This window comes from Prunus persica, chromosome G4 (genome assembly GCF_000346465.2).
Source record: "Prunus persica cultivar Lovell chromosome G4, Prunus_persica_NCBIv2, whole genome shotgun sequence".
NCBI lineage: Eukaryota > Viridiplantae > Streptophyta > Magnoliopsida > Rosales > Rosaceae > Prunus > Prunus persica.
The window spans coordinates 11,041,783-11,056,021 of record NC_034012.1 but is presented as its reverse complement, the minus strand read 5'-3'; the positions used below and the strand labels follow the sequence as shown (position 1 = coordinate 11,056,021).

Below are 14,239 nucleotides of genomic sequence, written 5' to 3'. Positions count from 1 at the left end.
AAAGTTATGACACACTCAGAACAAACATATGGATAATCTGGCAGCAGGAAATGGAAGTTTTGTTTGTCCTCTGGTGGGTGGTGGTGGTTAAGATTTCATATCAGTTCTTAATTATTAAAAAATACACAGAATGAAACAGCAAATGGACCCAGTAATGTTACTTGTTTCAGATGGGTGTTTGGTCATCATCATCATAGACAAAATGTCATAATGTATCCAGCTAATGTAAGGTAGATTGTTGTTTCACAATAGTACTTTATGTCTGACAAAAATTTATAACATAAACTTTTTTTTTTTGGTCAAGAAATCTAACATAAACTTATTACCTTTTTCCTCTTTCTTTTTTTTTTCCCTTGTTTCTTTTCCTAACAATTTATGAACCAACTAGAAATAGAAATGGTTTTTAGATGGGGCCTTGGCATCATTATGTCATGATAATTTGCCCCAATTTTTGTTTTTTAAACTCACACATACGGATATCATAGAAATTTGAACCAATAACCACTTTAGAGCACACCAATCTAACTAACACCTCGTTAATGATATAATTTGCCCTAATTAGTTCCACAGAATCATGTACAAGCCGTTTTAAAGTAAACCTTAACTAATTTAAATGTTTAACTAATAAGGTTAAAGGTTAAGATCAACACTGTCTCAGAATTTGATACCAAAAAAAAAGTGGTGGCTGTTCTTTACTAATAAATTACTTAGAAAGTGGAGTGCTCACAAAACAAGTATTTCTTCGATGACTGTTAATGTAGTTAGGGGAATATGAATGTACAGAGAAACAATGAATAATTAAATAAATAAAAAACTCTGGAATTTGAAATTCAGTTTCTTTCCATGAAGTTATTCTTGGCAAATCATATACAAGTTGGATGGTAGTTGATATAATTATGTTTGCAAATCATCAAAGGTAGCTTCAGTTTTGGAAGTAGCTGAAGAAAATAATTCAAAGTACATGAAGAAAGGTGAGCGGTGATCATTGTGACTAATGAACTTCTTGACGTTCTTGTTAGCATGTAAATTCAAAAACAGGTGTAGGAATCGGCCCTCGATGATTGAAAACCAATTATGGCATCATCTTTTTTCAACTATGATTAATTAGAAATTAGAAGTATATATATGATTTATGAAAACAAGTAGCAAACTTTAAAATTCCTCATCATCATGATATATTATCCACTTGCATAGTTAGATAAAATATTAAATTGTATAAAAAGGAAGGTTATGGCCTAATAGACGAAATCAATAATTGGAACATCACTTGAGACTGGAAAAAGCTAAATTGGCCTTGTAATTTGCCTTACAATCCACACCAGTAGAAGAAAACAATTAACTCTTGAAACTTTTTATATGTCCAAGAAAATGAAGGGTTGGTTTGGAACTGCTTTTTGGAAGTATTTCTGCTCATAAGTGCATCTAAAAAAATACTTTCGTTATAAAAATTTTAAATTTTCATTAAAAAAAAGATGGGAGTGCTTTTCTAGGAAGCACTTCTAAACTTTTTCTGTCAAAGGCTGTTAGAAGCACTTTTAGTTGTTAGAAAACTCTTTTAGCCTTCCAGAAGCACTCCCAAACATGCCCGAAATCATCTTCTTGTTTCAATTTAAAGAAAGTACAATCATTTATTGATAATTATGAAGAATTACAATCTTCAAATAAAACATTATGAATAAACCAGGGGGCCAATCAACCCAACTAATAGAATCATCATTAGGAAGAGTATAGGCAACTCCATTATAACTTCGGGGAACAAGAGAAAGCCCTTCGTTATCAAAATGAGAAAGAAAGTCCTTAAAATGATTAATGATGTTTTTGGATAAACCAATGTCTTATGTTTATGGTGCAATCTAATCTTGCAATTCTTTGATTTTTCTTTTCTCTCATTCTTTCTTCATCTTGTTTGGATAACTGAAGTTATAAATGATGGAATTTAAAATGATAGAAATTAATATTCTAGAATTTGTAAAGTTTCTTGCTTAGATAACGGATTTAAATACGGAATTTAACATTTATTTGTAAAGTTATCTTTTTTTAAAGAAACTCAATCTCTCTTGTAATTTTAGAAATGACGACTTTTAGATAGAATTTAAAGTTTGAATTTATGACCACCAAATTCTATTTATTTTCCCATGCAAAATTTCTACATTTCTGTGTTTTTTTTAAATCCAAATAAGTGAATTTGTTCATGTCAATTTAGAAATTCTGACTTTTGTCAAAATCCCAAATTTATTTTCCTCATCCAAACGCACCATTAGAGAACTAATTTTGTTTGAACTACAGATATTCCAATGGCCAACATACGAAGATACAATTATTCTAAATGTGATTCCAGGAGAGGAGAAGCTTAATGGGAAATAAGGTAGGGGTCAAAGAGAAGGGACAAGGCTTTTCTCTTTTATTCCTCTTAGTATTGAAGGGATCCCAAAATTGTCATTTTCTAAAAAAAATCTATGTTTTATTTATAGGGAGAAGTAAATGAAAACAAGCTGGTCACCTCGACTAGGAGGCGAGCCATTTATATCACATCGAATTTGTCAGATGATGGGCAGTCGGAGTCCATCCACGTTCTCTGCCCATGATGACCTCTATGTTTCTATTAGGGGGCAGGGTGTGGGCAGAGTAGCCTGTTGCGCATGGCAACAGTTCCATCTGGTCATGTGGTGATTTAGGCAGTTTACACCTGACTCTTCAGGAGACGTGGGTACATTCTATGAGGTGTGAGGAACCTGTAACCGGGGAGGTCTTGTCATCGACGTGGATGATTCGCATCCTCTTGAGTTTCCTAAGATAGCTATGAGGCCGAGGCCGCGAGCGATTTGTTGGGCCTACATATACAAAGCTCGTGTATTATATTTTTATTGGGTGAATGGACTCGGTGTGTGCCGAACGTTAATAAATTTAATAAATTGCGGTTGAATGAATAAGAGGGAAAGGGGCTAGTTAAGAAATAGAAAAGTAGTATGCTATAGGAGAAATTGGCATTCAATATTTGGGGTAACTTTTTGCGGTTGGTGCTTGACAGTGTTATGATTCCTTGTCCACTCCCTCACTCTATTTTGCTTCAAAGTCTTCAATAGTATTTAGTATCAGTAAAGCAACACCATAGCTTTTTGCTCACACTCACACACACACACACACTATTCTGTGTCACGTATTCAGCATGAATGCGAGAGGACCCTCTTTCTCTTTGTTTCTTATTACTCTCTTTAAAAACAAGCTTCCAAAAGAGCGAACCCAAGACATAGACTTCTCAACCCCTTTTTTCTTCTTAATAATAGTATATTATATTCTTATAGACTCCGAAAGATAGAATGTTATATTGTTAGATTGTAAAATAAAGTTATTAATTAAGTGTAAATATGTATGAATATGCAATCTTCTTTTTTGGAATAAATCAAACTCTCCAACAAAAGAATATTTATTTGTATTTAAGATTAAAATGTATGCGAAGATGTATTAAAAATATTTAAACGATGTGATAAATCGAACATATATTTATTCATAATTGTAATGATGTGAGGTTATATTTGTATCATATTTATTGGTTACATTGTTAACCACCCACCCTGTAATACAGATGGATCCTATATATTGGTTGCTAAAAAAATGCTAGCCACAAATATTTCTATAATTACCTTTACTATAGAATTGCAACATATAATCCTAATGTTTTGTAAAATACATGATGTAGATTGTGCGGAGGGGAGGGGGGTTTAAGAAAGATTGGACACCTTAGATTCATTCATCTTTTCATCTTCGTCTTCATCTTCTTCCGTGAAAGCAAAGTGAAAGTGAGAGAGGGAGTGAGAAACGTAAGATAGATACGTTTCTGTCGGCATTGTCACGTGGGATCCACATTCAGAAACAATCTAAAAGTGCTCCTCCGACGCTCTCAAACTTCCCCCATGTGCTCAGCTTCATCACCTCCTGCTGGCACTCTCTCTCCCTCTCTCATGTGTTCGGCCCCATTCTAACAAAACATCTCCACCCAAACCTCCATACCACATGTCCAAGCTCACATTTTGAACCTCTCTAAATCTCTCTCTCTCTCTCTCTCTCTCATATTGGCAATGGATTCTAGGACTCGTCTTGATCATGCTCTGTTCCAACTCACTCCAACCAGAACAAGGTACTTTGCTCACAAACACACACACAAAGACGCGTACTTTCATATTGTTCATGTTGTTGTGTGCAATTGAACAGTGAACATTTTCTGGGTTTCGGCTAAAATTGAGTTTTCTATCATTGATTTGTGTTAAAGATGTGAATTGGTGATATTTGCTGCTGCTGGTGGAAGCGAGAAATTGGCTTCAGGGCTTCTAGAACCATTTCTTGTACACTTGAAATGCGCCAAGGATCAGATTTCCAAAGGAGGCTACTCCATTATTCTTCGTCCTCCGGGCTCAGGTGCCTCCTGGTTCACCAAAGCCACTTTGCAAAGGTAATTCTGTGTGTGTTTGTTTGAGTTTGTTTCTCAGGTATCAGTTAAGTAAGAATTTTTTGTCCAATTTTCAATGGGTTGCTTGCATATTCTAGCATAATTGAGTGAAAATTTCCAAATTTGATGATGACCAAGTTTAGATCTGGGTTGAACCCATTAATTATAAAAAGAAAATCATATATTATAATTAATTTAAGTGAAGATCCTGGTCATAATTGTGATAACCAAAAAATGACATTGGAGTCAGAGCACTCTTAGATTTGATGTAAAGTTCTGTTCTTTAGCTTGTTATAGTTGCATATTTCATCATGTATGAAGTGCTAAATAATTGTTCGTTGTTGACAGATTGTGTAATTGGTGTCATTTTATTGATGTACATGCAACAGGTTTGTGAAGTTTGTTACCACACCAGAAGCTCTTGAAAGATTTGTGACTATTGAGAGGGAGATTTTGCAAATTGAGAATTCGATTCAATCGAACGAATTGACAGAGGCAGAAGGTGCATTTTGGAGATGCTTACTTATACTTTATCTCTTCTTGATATTCTTCAATTCATTTACCTGCGGATTGCATTTACTGAATCGATTCCGTTCTTGATCTATTGAACTAAATATCAAATTCATTTATGAAACCCTGTTTTCTATTCTGGGAATAAATTCACCAGCTAGAGATGAAAAAATGTTGGGCTCTCTTTGAACCCTTAAACATGCATTTACTACAAGCAATGGATAAATATGAAAAAAGAGTTATATTACTTTAATCTCTCTGGTAAGGCTGCTCAACTGTGACATGGAGGTCGCAGGTTAAAAATAGGATGATGCAGCCCCTCCGCAAGCAGGGGTAAGGCTGCTTACATCTGAACCAACTCAGACCCTGCAATGGTGGGGAGGCTTGTGCATGGCCCACCCTTTCTCTTTATTACTTTAACTTCTACAGTTGATAAAACCTATCTTCTGACTTTTAGTTTGTTAAAATATCCACAGCTGATGGGAATCACAATAAGTCAATTGCATTGAAGGTATGCATCATTTGGCAATTGTATGTGAAATACTGATGTTTCTTTTTGAAGCACTTTCCATTATAATGAACCATTTTATTGTGTTGTGATGGTGCATTAGTCAAACAGTGAATCCAATGTAACCATTGATGCTGTGCCAGAAGAGAATTCCAAGTAAGTTATCTGGATTGTCATTTGCTTATATGTGAGTACATAATTGGTTACAACTTACAACATAATGCATTTTCATGCATTGATTACTCAGCTGCTGTTGTTGAACAGGATTCGTCTCCAACGTGTTTTGGAAACCCGGAAGGTAGTACTATGCAAAGAACAAGCGATGGCTTATGCTCGTGCTTTAGTAGCTGGATTTGAACTGGACTATATAGATGATCTTATATCTTTCTCTGATACTTTTGGAGCTTCACGTTTAAGGTACAGAAAGTTGACTTGACTTGGAACTGTCTTCCACAAGTTTTTTGGCCATGTACCTTTTCAAATTAAAGAAAATAAGTTAGGACACTGAACAATAAAAAACATATCGAGATATCTTCCAGGAAACCATTTTCGGGGGGTATATAGGGGATAATGGCTTTTAAATGCTTTTATCCTCTTTCCATAAATTCATGTAATAAAGTTCTACTTTTCTTATTCAGAACTGTCTTTCTTCTTATTCTTTTTTTCTCGTTTGGAGGTTTGGTGGGTGTATATTTTGTTAAAGGATGAAATCTGTGTTTGTTTGTTTGTTTTTTTCAGGGAAGCATGCATTAATTTCATAAATCTATACAAACAAAAGAATGAAGATAGGCTTTGGATGGAAGAAATAGCAGCAATGCAGGCATGCGCTCACCCAGAACTGCCATACTTGGGAACATCAGGAATCATTCTTGCTGGAGAAGATAATGACCCCAGTCAGAATCTCATGATAAATGTTAACCATAGTACTCTCTCTGTTGGGAAAAATGGCTCACTAGACACATCAGTGTCTGAGTCAACAAGTCATGGAAGTCTGGATGTGAACCAAGGTATGGTTGAACATCCATGGGTCTTTCCAGTTTCTGCTTATAATTTGGATGTGATCTACTTGCCCAAAAATTTCATTTGCAAAATATGTGACATGGTTTAAAAATCGTAATCCACAGATATTGCTATAATCATCTTCATTTTCGTTTCACATCTAACAATCTTATGAGAGAAGCCAGTAATTCCTGTCTGTCATCTTAAAGGCTATTGTGTTACCCATGTTAGAGCTACTTTAGGATTACAATATGAGAAAAACTGAGCTTCTATCTCCAACAACATCTTCTCTTGTCTTGTGCAGATAATAGCTTGCCAGCATCGGGTAAGATGTCATCAACGGATGGGAAAGCTCAAGTACCAAACCCATGGCCAAACCATCTTCCCCAGTACATGCACAATTTTCAAGGTCCTGTATATCCACAAATGCACCCCTATCAAGGTTACATTTTTCCTGGTATGCAGGTTCCACCATATTATCCAGGGAATATGAAATGGCCTCCAAATGGGGAAGAATCTGGCCCTACTTTTGATCAGGAATCCGATGGTCGTAGGAATCATAAATCTCATAGGAATAAAAAGAAACATTCTCATGGAAAAGTGCTGGAAACGTCAGAGCAAGATGGATCCGATCAGAGCACTGGCTCTAGTTATGAGAGTGAATCTGATGATCCTATGGAACATGGAAAAAAGTACTCTGGAACAGAGCAGGTGCATAGGAAAAAGCATGGGAGGAAGTCCTCGAGAAAGGTTGTTATCCGTAATATCAATTACATAACCTCTAAAAGGGATGGAGAAACAGGCAGTGTGTCTGAGGGAAATTCATCTGATGAGGATGAGTTCATTGATGGCAAATCCATTAAACAGCAGGTGGAGGAAGCTGTTGGGTCATTGGGGAAGAAACATAGGTCAACCTCACATCATCAAAGAAAACAAGATGGGAGCAAGTTTCCAGGCAACGTAGATGATTCAAATGGTGCTGCTGATCAGGAAATTAAAAATGGAGTTGCAAATAATTACAAGGGAGAAAAACAAAATGACAACTGGAATGCTTTTCAGGACCTTCTCATGAGGGACAAGGATTCAAGTTCTTTTGATATGGAACCACACAATATACAGGTTGAGGAAGAATATTTTTCAAGTAAGAACTCTGGTGAAGGAAGGTCATTTGCATTTAACCAGGAACAGACGAAAGTGACTAAGCAACAAGCAGATTCAAGTGATTTTTTTGTGGTGACAGAGAGGGATCCAGGTAATGAGAGTAAAACGCACGTCCGGTACTTTGAAGGTGACGAGAATGCTGCTCGGATTACCAAGAGAACTGATAACACATATGAGGATGTATTATTTTCACGGAGAATTGAAGAATCGGGGAACAATTCCCATGATACTGTATCTGGTTGTGCCAATGAATCTTACACAACCAAATGTCCTAATGAAGGGGATTGGTTCATCAGCAACCAAACAGATATATCAGCAAATCAGGATGCCAGCAATGATCTGAAACTTTTTGATGGTGTTTATGCTTCATCAAAGTTAGCAACTGACAGTATTCATGCTGAGAAAAATAAGAGAGATGTTCTTGTGGATGACTCTTTCATGGTTCGAGACCAATCAGTGGTTGATCAATCAGATTCTCAGTTCAGGACAGATATAAGCATCGTTCCAGATATTATTGGAGCTACTCAATATGAATATGGCATGGAGGAAATTTCAAATGATAAACCTGAGGCCTTTAGCACCCATGAACCAGATGACCTTTACATGATGCTTGACCGTGGTTCAGCTGTGGAGCATGCTGTGGCACCATGGACTCCCGAAATGGATTATGAGAATAATGTGTCATCATTTGAGGCCACTAAAAAGAATCCTGGCACTGAAATGACTGATTGTGTTGAAGTTAAGAAACCTTCTAATAGTAAGAGAAGGAATGATAAAAATAGTGGAAGTCCTGGAGATAAAGTTCAATCCAAAGAAGCAAGGCCTAAAGTTGTAAATGGATCTTTGGGGAAGAGCAAATCTGATATCATGTCAAGAAGCACAAGACCTACTTCTGTAAGCAAAAGCACAGTCCCGAAGAGCAAATTTGAAAAGGTATGTAACGAACATTTTCGTTGCAAGTGGTTCATGGAATAATGTGGGAAGGGATAGAAAGTACTGAAAGATAACTCCCATTGTAAGATTTGCAAAGCTAGATTTCCTTTCCAACTCTTTTTTTGGGGGGAACAAGAAAGAGTGGCATAATCTGTCCCACAAATTTGAAATAGTTATGCTTTAGACACCAGTCTGTTTTTTCATTGATATCATTTTCAGTGTTTTCCGAGTTTTTAAATATTTTATACTCATTGCAATTTTTTATCTGATTTTTCCTAATTCCTTTTGATGAACGCAATATGCTGTAGAACTTGTTTTTGTTACCCAGACCAAATGGACTTGCTTCTTTTTCTTTGATGTCACAAGACTAAACCTTTGTCCACTATTACTAACACTCCCCTTCTTCCTTTTTCCATTTTGCTGGTTTTATTCACTTTCTTTTCCAATATATTTTTAGGAAGAAGAACAGAGAAAGAGAATGGAGGAGTTACGAATTCAACGCCAGAAGAGAATTGCTGAAAGGAGTGGTTCTAATACAGCAACGTCTAAGAAGGCCCCAGTGGAAAACAAAACTGCCATGACTAACACGAAGAGTGAGAAGCTTAAAACTCAATCCTCAATCCAAGAGACTAAGAAATCAGATAAGCCTGTCCTCCGGAGTTCCACCCTTGAACGCCTTGCAACTGCTCGGGTAACTGAAAAGCTGTCAACCGCGGGGGTGAATTCTGGCCAACCCAAAAAACAAAACATTAAAGCAAATGGTGTAGTTGCAACTGCCTCGTCGCAGAAGGCAGCTGGTGCTATGAATAAGAAACCAAGTCCAAACAAAACCAAACCTTCAGATGTGAAAGACGACCTGAAGAATTTAAATCCATTAATTTCGTCTGACTCTTATGTCCAGGAAAAGGTTTGCATAGAAGCTACAGAAGCACTGCCAATTGAGTCATCAGCTGCACCTGCAACTCAACCCGCTAGTTCCATCAATCATTTGGAAGAGACTAAGGAACTCCATGGTACATCTTCTGTTGAAAAGAGTGAAGGAAATCTGACGTTACAAAGAGAGGCCTTGGAGAACGGAAGCTGCAATGGGTATTCTCCCAATTTGCGTCTTTCTGTGCCTTTTGAAGTGAACTCCGCAAAACTGGATCAGTTTACAGGTGATGCTGAAGAGTTGCCTCAGGAATTTCCAGTTCTTAGTGAAGACAAAAGAAATTATCTTCCTGAAATGAGTGTGTATCCTCCTATTCCAAGATCACCTAACAAAACTTCAATTGTTTCCGCCGTGAACATTGAAGAAAATGGTCCAATAACTAAGAACTTACCAATCTCTTCTGAGATTTCTGAGATAGAAATCTCTACTCCACCAAGTGATGAAACACTCAGAGAACAACTCCACTCCAGGAAGAAATGGAACAGTGATGAAACCTCTCCTAAAGCTGCCAAAGGGTTTAAGAAGCTTCTATTGTTTGGGCGGAAAAGCCGAAACTCTCCTGTCAATTGATATTGTGGAGCTTAGTTAATTCATTGCTAGTAGCTTTTGATTGCAGTTCATATCCTAATTCTTCGGCATTGGTTTCTGGGTTATTCAAGTCCAAGGGATGGACCTTTCAATTGAAATGCTTGATAATGCAGCTGATGCATGCCTTATGGCTGTCAAGTGAATAACCTCACAGCTCTCATACACAATAAGGCCTCGGGTGTTGCTGCCACACAAGGAGAGCACTGTAAGTTATCTTTTTGTATATCCTAGGAAGACACAAACAAACCCACCTGTTTATTTGATGTAACTAGTGCATTTGCATTGATAGTCACTGTGAGTTATTTTCTGCATCTCTTGTAATTTTCTTATCAAAAATCTGTTTGTATGTGTAAGAAAGCAGACATCTTTGCACCTTTTGTTGATCGGCAAGTATATAATGTTTGTGGGGTTTAAAAAAAAAACTTATCCACACTGGCTCAACCGGCCAATCTACTTATTGAAAATAGCCCTTAGATTAATATTGAAATAGGAAGTTGTAAAAAGAGTATATAGTGACATGATTCAATATTGTTGATTGGGTTGGATTTTTCATGGAGGGTTTGACAGTTCTGACTTATTTGTGCATGAAAGGATAGAGGACAAGGAAAATGTGAAGAGCTGCGGAGATATCAACAGAATTTGTTAATTATGTTTCCTGATTTCAGTTTGTTGATGCTAAACCAATTATAATTCTATATCTGCATAAGCAAAATGTGCATAGAAGAATGAACCGTTGGATTGCTGAGATTTTACATTAAATACTACCCTATTCTGTAACAAAAAAAGGTTACGAAAATACAACTCAGTTATCATTCACCCAATTCCACGACCTAAAAATCAATTTCACTAATATTTTTGAGATTTTGATCAAATCCTATTGCTGCATCCTTCTCAAAATATTCAGAAAAACGAGAAGCTTTTATGATGCCTATACTCTGCCTTGAGAGAACGAAGTTTGGCCACTAGATCGTCATATTCTGGAAGCTTGGGGTGGACATGGCAAGGAGATATTCCCTTTGCGATTTTATGTTCGTCAGCCGAACTACTGAAAGAATGGCGACCCTTCGCCAACATCTTGGAACGATCTTTGTTCGGAGCATCCATCGGGGAGAGATGGTCATACCGGATTTTGGACGGAACCATTTTCCCAGTTGGGCTTTTTCTAGGTAAACTAGTCATGGCATATGTTCTAAAGCTTGCATTTCTACCCCCTGAGTCAATATTTATATGTATGTTTCCATTGCTGCGATGATCTTGATCTTCATTTTTCTTGGTTTTGGTTGAGTCACCTAAACCATAAGTAGTATTTGAGCAAATTTGAGAATGGGATGGAGTAGCCACTGAGAACTTACCGTTTGACAGAGAACAGACTATCCCAGTTTTCCTCGCTGTCTCCAATTTTGGAATTTGTATTTGAATCCCATCAAATTTCTGCTTATCCTTGAAATCTTTGTCTGAAAAGCTATATTTCTGTGCCATGCATCAGAAAATGATGTAACACAGAATTCATAGAGTTAAAAACATCAAGCATCCAAGATATATTATAAAACCATACTGTAACACAAAGATTCGTGCTATCAGTATGACTGCTCGTTAGTCAATAATGTAACGAATAAATGTGGTACAACTAGCATTACTCTCACCTGACGTGCGGTGCCTGGTCGATCCTGGAGCGTCATCTGAACACTGCTCTTGTTTACTAGATCACTTAATAACCCTTGTTTCACATCATCGGGAATCAGATTTATGCATAGTTTCTCCTTCAACTGAGAATTTACAAGATTCCCAGGTCGCAATTCAACGCTGGTAATGTCAAATTCCCATCCATATTGCTCTGTAAACAGGCCACGCAGCAAACGCAGCTCTGGCAGTTCACCACATCTTGAGGCAGCAAATATCAAACTTGCCATTGCTTCTCCAACACTACTAGGCAAATCTTGCACAGTCCTGCAGCAACCAATTCAGCCAACTGAAACACTAACTTAAAAAATGAGTAATATTATATACAATCAATTTATTGGTTCATGAAATTTATCTCAACCAGTGAAGGAATGATTAAGAATTTAAAGTAAATTCCAAGTCAAGTACTTAATTACTTGTTTTTGAATACATGGACAATGCTGATGCTTATGCAACTGCAGAAATGGTCAATTTGATCATAAGCAGCCAAAAGGCACTGGTCCTTCTGGAGTGTCTCAACCTGGACATAAAAACAAGAAGTTGACATTTCATGAGACTTCAAATCAAATTAGAGTCTTTTGGGTGCTAGCCAAGAGGTAAAACCCAAGTGGTTAGTGCTACATTTGAATTTGATTAGCAATATAAGATTAATTACCCTAGCTAAAGCTTGCTGTGGCTGGCCATTTTGAAGAAGCTGGGCAATGTCCACACGTGCCTGCCTTATAATAGCGTCTCTCCTGTTCTTTTGGATGGTTAAGTGCATTTGAACTTGCTTAACCAGGCTCTTGCTGCAATACAAGCATGTTATTAGTCACATGTGCTACCAAAAATGGCCAGCCTATGTGAAAAATATTTAAGTTTTTTATTATTTGGACAACATCACTCGTAGAATTGAAACTCATCTATTCAAGACTTTTATATTTAAATAATTTTGTTTAAACATATTATAAAAAATTAGATTCATCGGCTTATAGCCTAAGTGGCTAAAAATATTTATCCTTGCATCCCAAAGTTTTAAGTTTGATTTCTCATTTTCCTAATATCGTTTGTATAAAAAAATAGTAATGATAATAATAATCTACTCAGCCATGCGTATCCAAAGTTGACAAGTCAATGTCCTACAAACACTAAGAAATAGGATCATAAATTAGGTTTGCAAGTAACAAGGTCTCCACCAACTCTTCATGGAACCCCAAAAACTAGAGGGAAGTAGATACAAATTAGTTTGAATCCCTTTTTTTTTCTCTTCTTAAATCATAGAAGAGCAATAAACAAACAAGAACTAAAATGACAAGTGAAGCAAGAAGCAGGAAAACATTCATCCAAAAATAACAGGTTAACCCATTTCAGGGCAATCTCAAACTATAATTTTGTTTTCATTTTCACAGTGGTATAAAAATATAGATGGACATGTTTTTTTTTGCGCTAGAAAACCGATGAAGGGTTCTGCAAGTATTTTGTGGCACGAAAAACTTAAGAGGGTCGAGTAAAAGTATAGTTTACCATTTGGATACTTTCCTCCATCTTGAAGCCTTGGTCCATATAAGCGCAGCTCGAAGTGCACCAGACCACATTGTTTTCTTACTTTTACAAAATGGCTTTGACACTTGTGCACTTACTTTGATTCAAAGAAGAAGAAGAAGAAGAAGAAAATCAAGAATTTTTCAGAGCCTGAATTTTTGGGTTCCGGATTGTTTTGGGATAAGACAAGTTTTGGCCTTTGGGGACACACACACACACACACACACACACACACATATATATATATATATATATTATGGAAAAGTAATCTTTTGAGAAAGGGCAAAAGATCGCTTGAATATTGCACTATAATTTTATTAATTGTCATGACAAAATGTTCAAAAAATATTTTTACTTACAATTTTAACTCAAGGTGTACCATTATCATCCTATTCATCACCTGACACATGTCTATAGACGTAACCGTAGTTAATTTTTTATTTAATATTTATGAAATCATGATTATACTCATGAACACGTGTCAAGTGTTAAGAAGAATGATGATGTTACACCTTAATTAGTGTATTAGAAATGGATTTTATTTATACATTTGCCATTTATTAGTCCTTGCATTAAAGTCCAATTTCATTTCTTTATAAACAAACTAAGTACGATCTTGTTACCAAAATACCTAGAGATTGTGTCTTAGTTAGCATTCATTTACCATATTAAGTCCAACAAGTCCAAGTCCAAGGCTCAAATTAAGTAAGAGATGTCACCGTCGGAAACAAAAGGAATGCAAAATAATACAATATCATATCAGAGATAAGGAGAGAGAAGGGCGGTCAAATCCAAATGCATCATTCTTGCCCTAAAATAGAAAGAATCAAATGCATCATTTCCAAAAGAAGAAGCAAATCCATCGTTTCCAAGCTAATGTCGGTTTAAATCAGTAACATTTTTACTTTTTTTTGGGTATTAACGTTTTCGATTTTTTTTTCTTTTTTACTATTGAAGATGAAAC

The 14,239-nt window shown here is 36.4% G+C and overlaps 2 protein-coding genes across 2 annotated transcripts; one reads left to right on the top strand and one right to left on the bottom strand.

Moving 5' to 3' along the window:
* Nucleotides 3,764-10,460, top strand: LOC18779486. Its single transcript, XM_007213662.2, has 9 exons — nucleotides 3,764-4,135; nucleotides 4,268-4,447; nucleotides 4,834-4,946; nucleotides 5,431-5,465; nucleotides 5,566-5,618; nucleotides 5,727-5,879; nucleotides 6,201-6,469; nucleotides 6,766-8,555; nucleotides 9,013-10,460. Exons 1-9 carry the CDS (start codon nucleotides 4,077-4,079, stop codon nucleotides 10,054-10,056), a joined length of 3,696 nt encoding a protein of 1,231 aa, XP_007213724.1. The 5' UTR covers nucleotides 3,764-4,076; the 3' UTR covers nucleotides 10,057-10,460.
* On the bottom strand, nucleotides 10,975-13,328 carry LOC18778888. The gene is made up of 5 exons (XM_007212674.1): nucleotides 13,258-13,328; nucleotides 12,410-12,542; nucleotides 12,171-12,274; nucleotides 11,718-12,021; nucleotides 10,975-11,544 (listed from the first exon to the last, which is right to left on the bottom strand). Exons 1-5 carry the CDS (start codon nucleotides 13,326-13,328, stop codon nucleotides 10,975-10,977), a joined length of 1,182 nt encoding a protein of 393 aa, XP_007212736.1.

Bases quoted from the DNA above. Each gene is read 5' to 3' on its own strand.
- LOC18779486 (XM_007213662.2), top strand. From the start codon at position 4,077: ATGGATTCTAGGACTCGTCTTGATCATGCTCTGTTCCAACTCACTCCA. The intron at 4,136-4,267 runs GTACTTTGCTCA...TTTGTGTTAAAG, and splicing joins CTCACTCCAACCAGAACAAG to ATGTGAATTGGTGATATTTG. The intron at 8,556-9,012 runs GTATGTAACGAA...ATATATTTTTAG, and splicing joins CGAAGAGCAAATTTGAAAAG to GAAGAAGAACAGAGAAAGAG.
- LOC18778888 (XM_007212674.1), bottom strand. From the start codon at position 13,328: ATGTGGTCTGGTGCACTTCGAGCTGCGCTTATATGGACCAAGGCTTCA. The intron at 12,275-12,409 runs GTAATTAATCTT...TTTTATGTCCAG, and splicing joins CACAGCAAGCTTTAGCTAGG to GTTGAGACACTCCAGAAGGA. The intron at 12,022-12,170 runs GTAATTAAGTAC...TGGTTGCTGCAG, and splicing joins GTCCATGTATTCAAAAACAA to GACTGTGCAAGATTTGCCTA.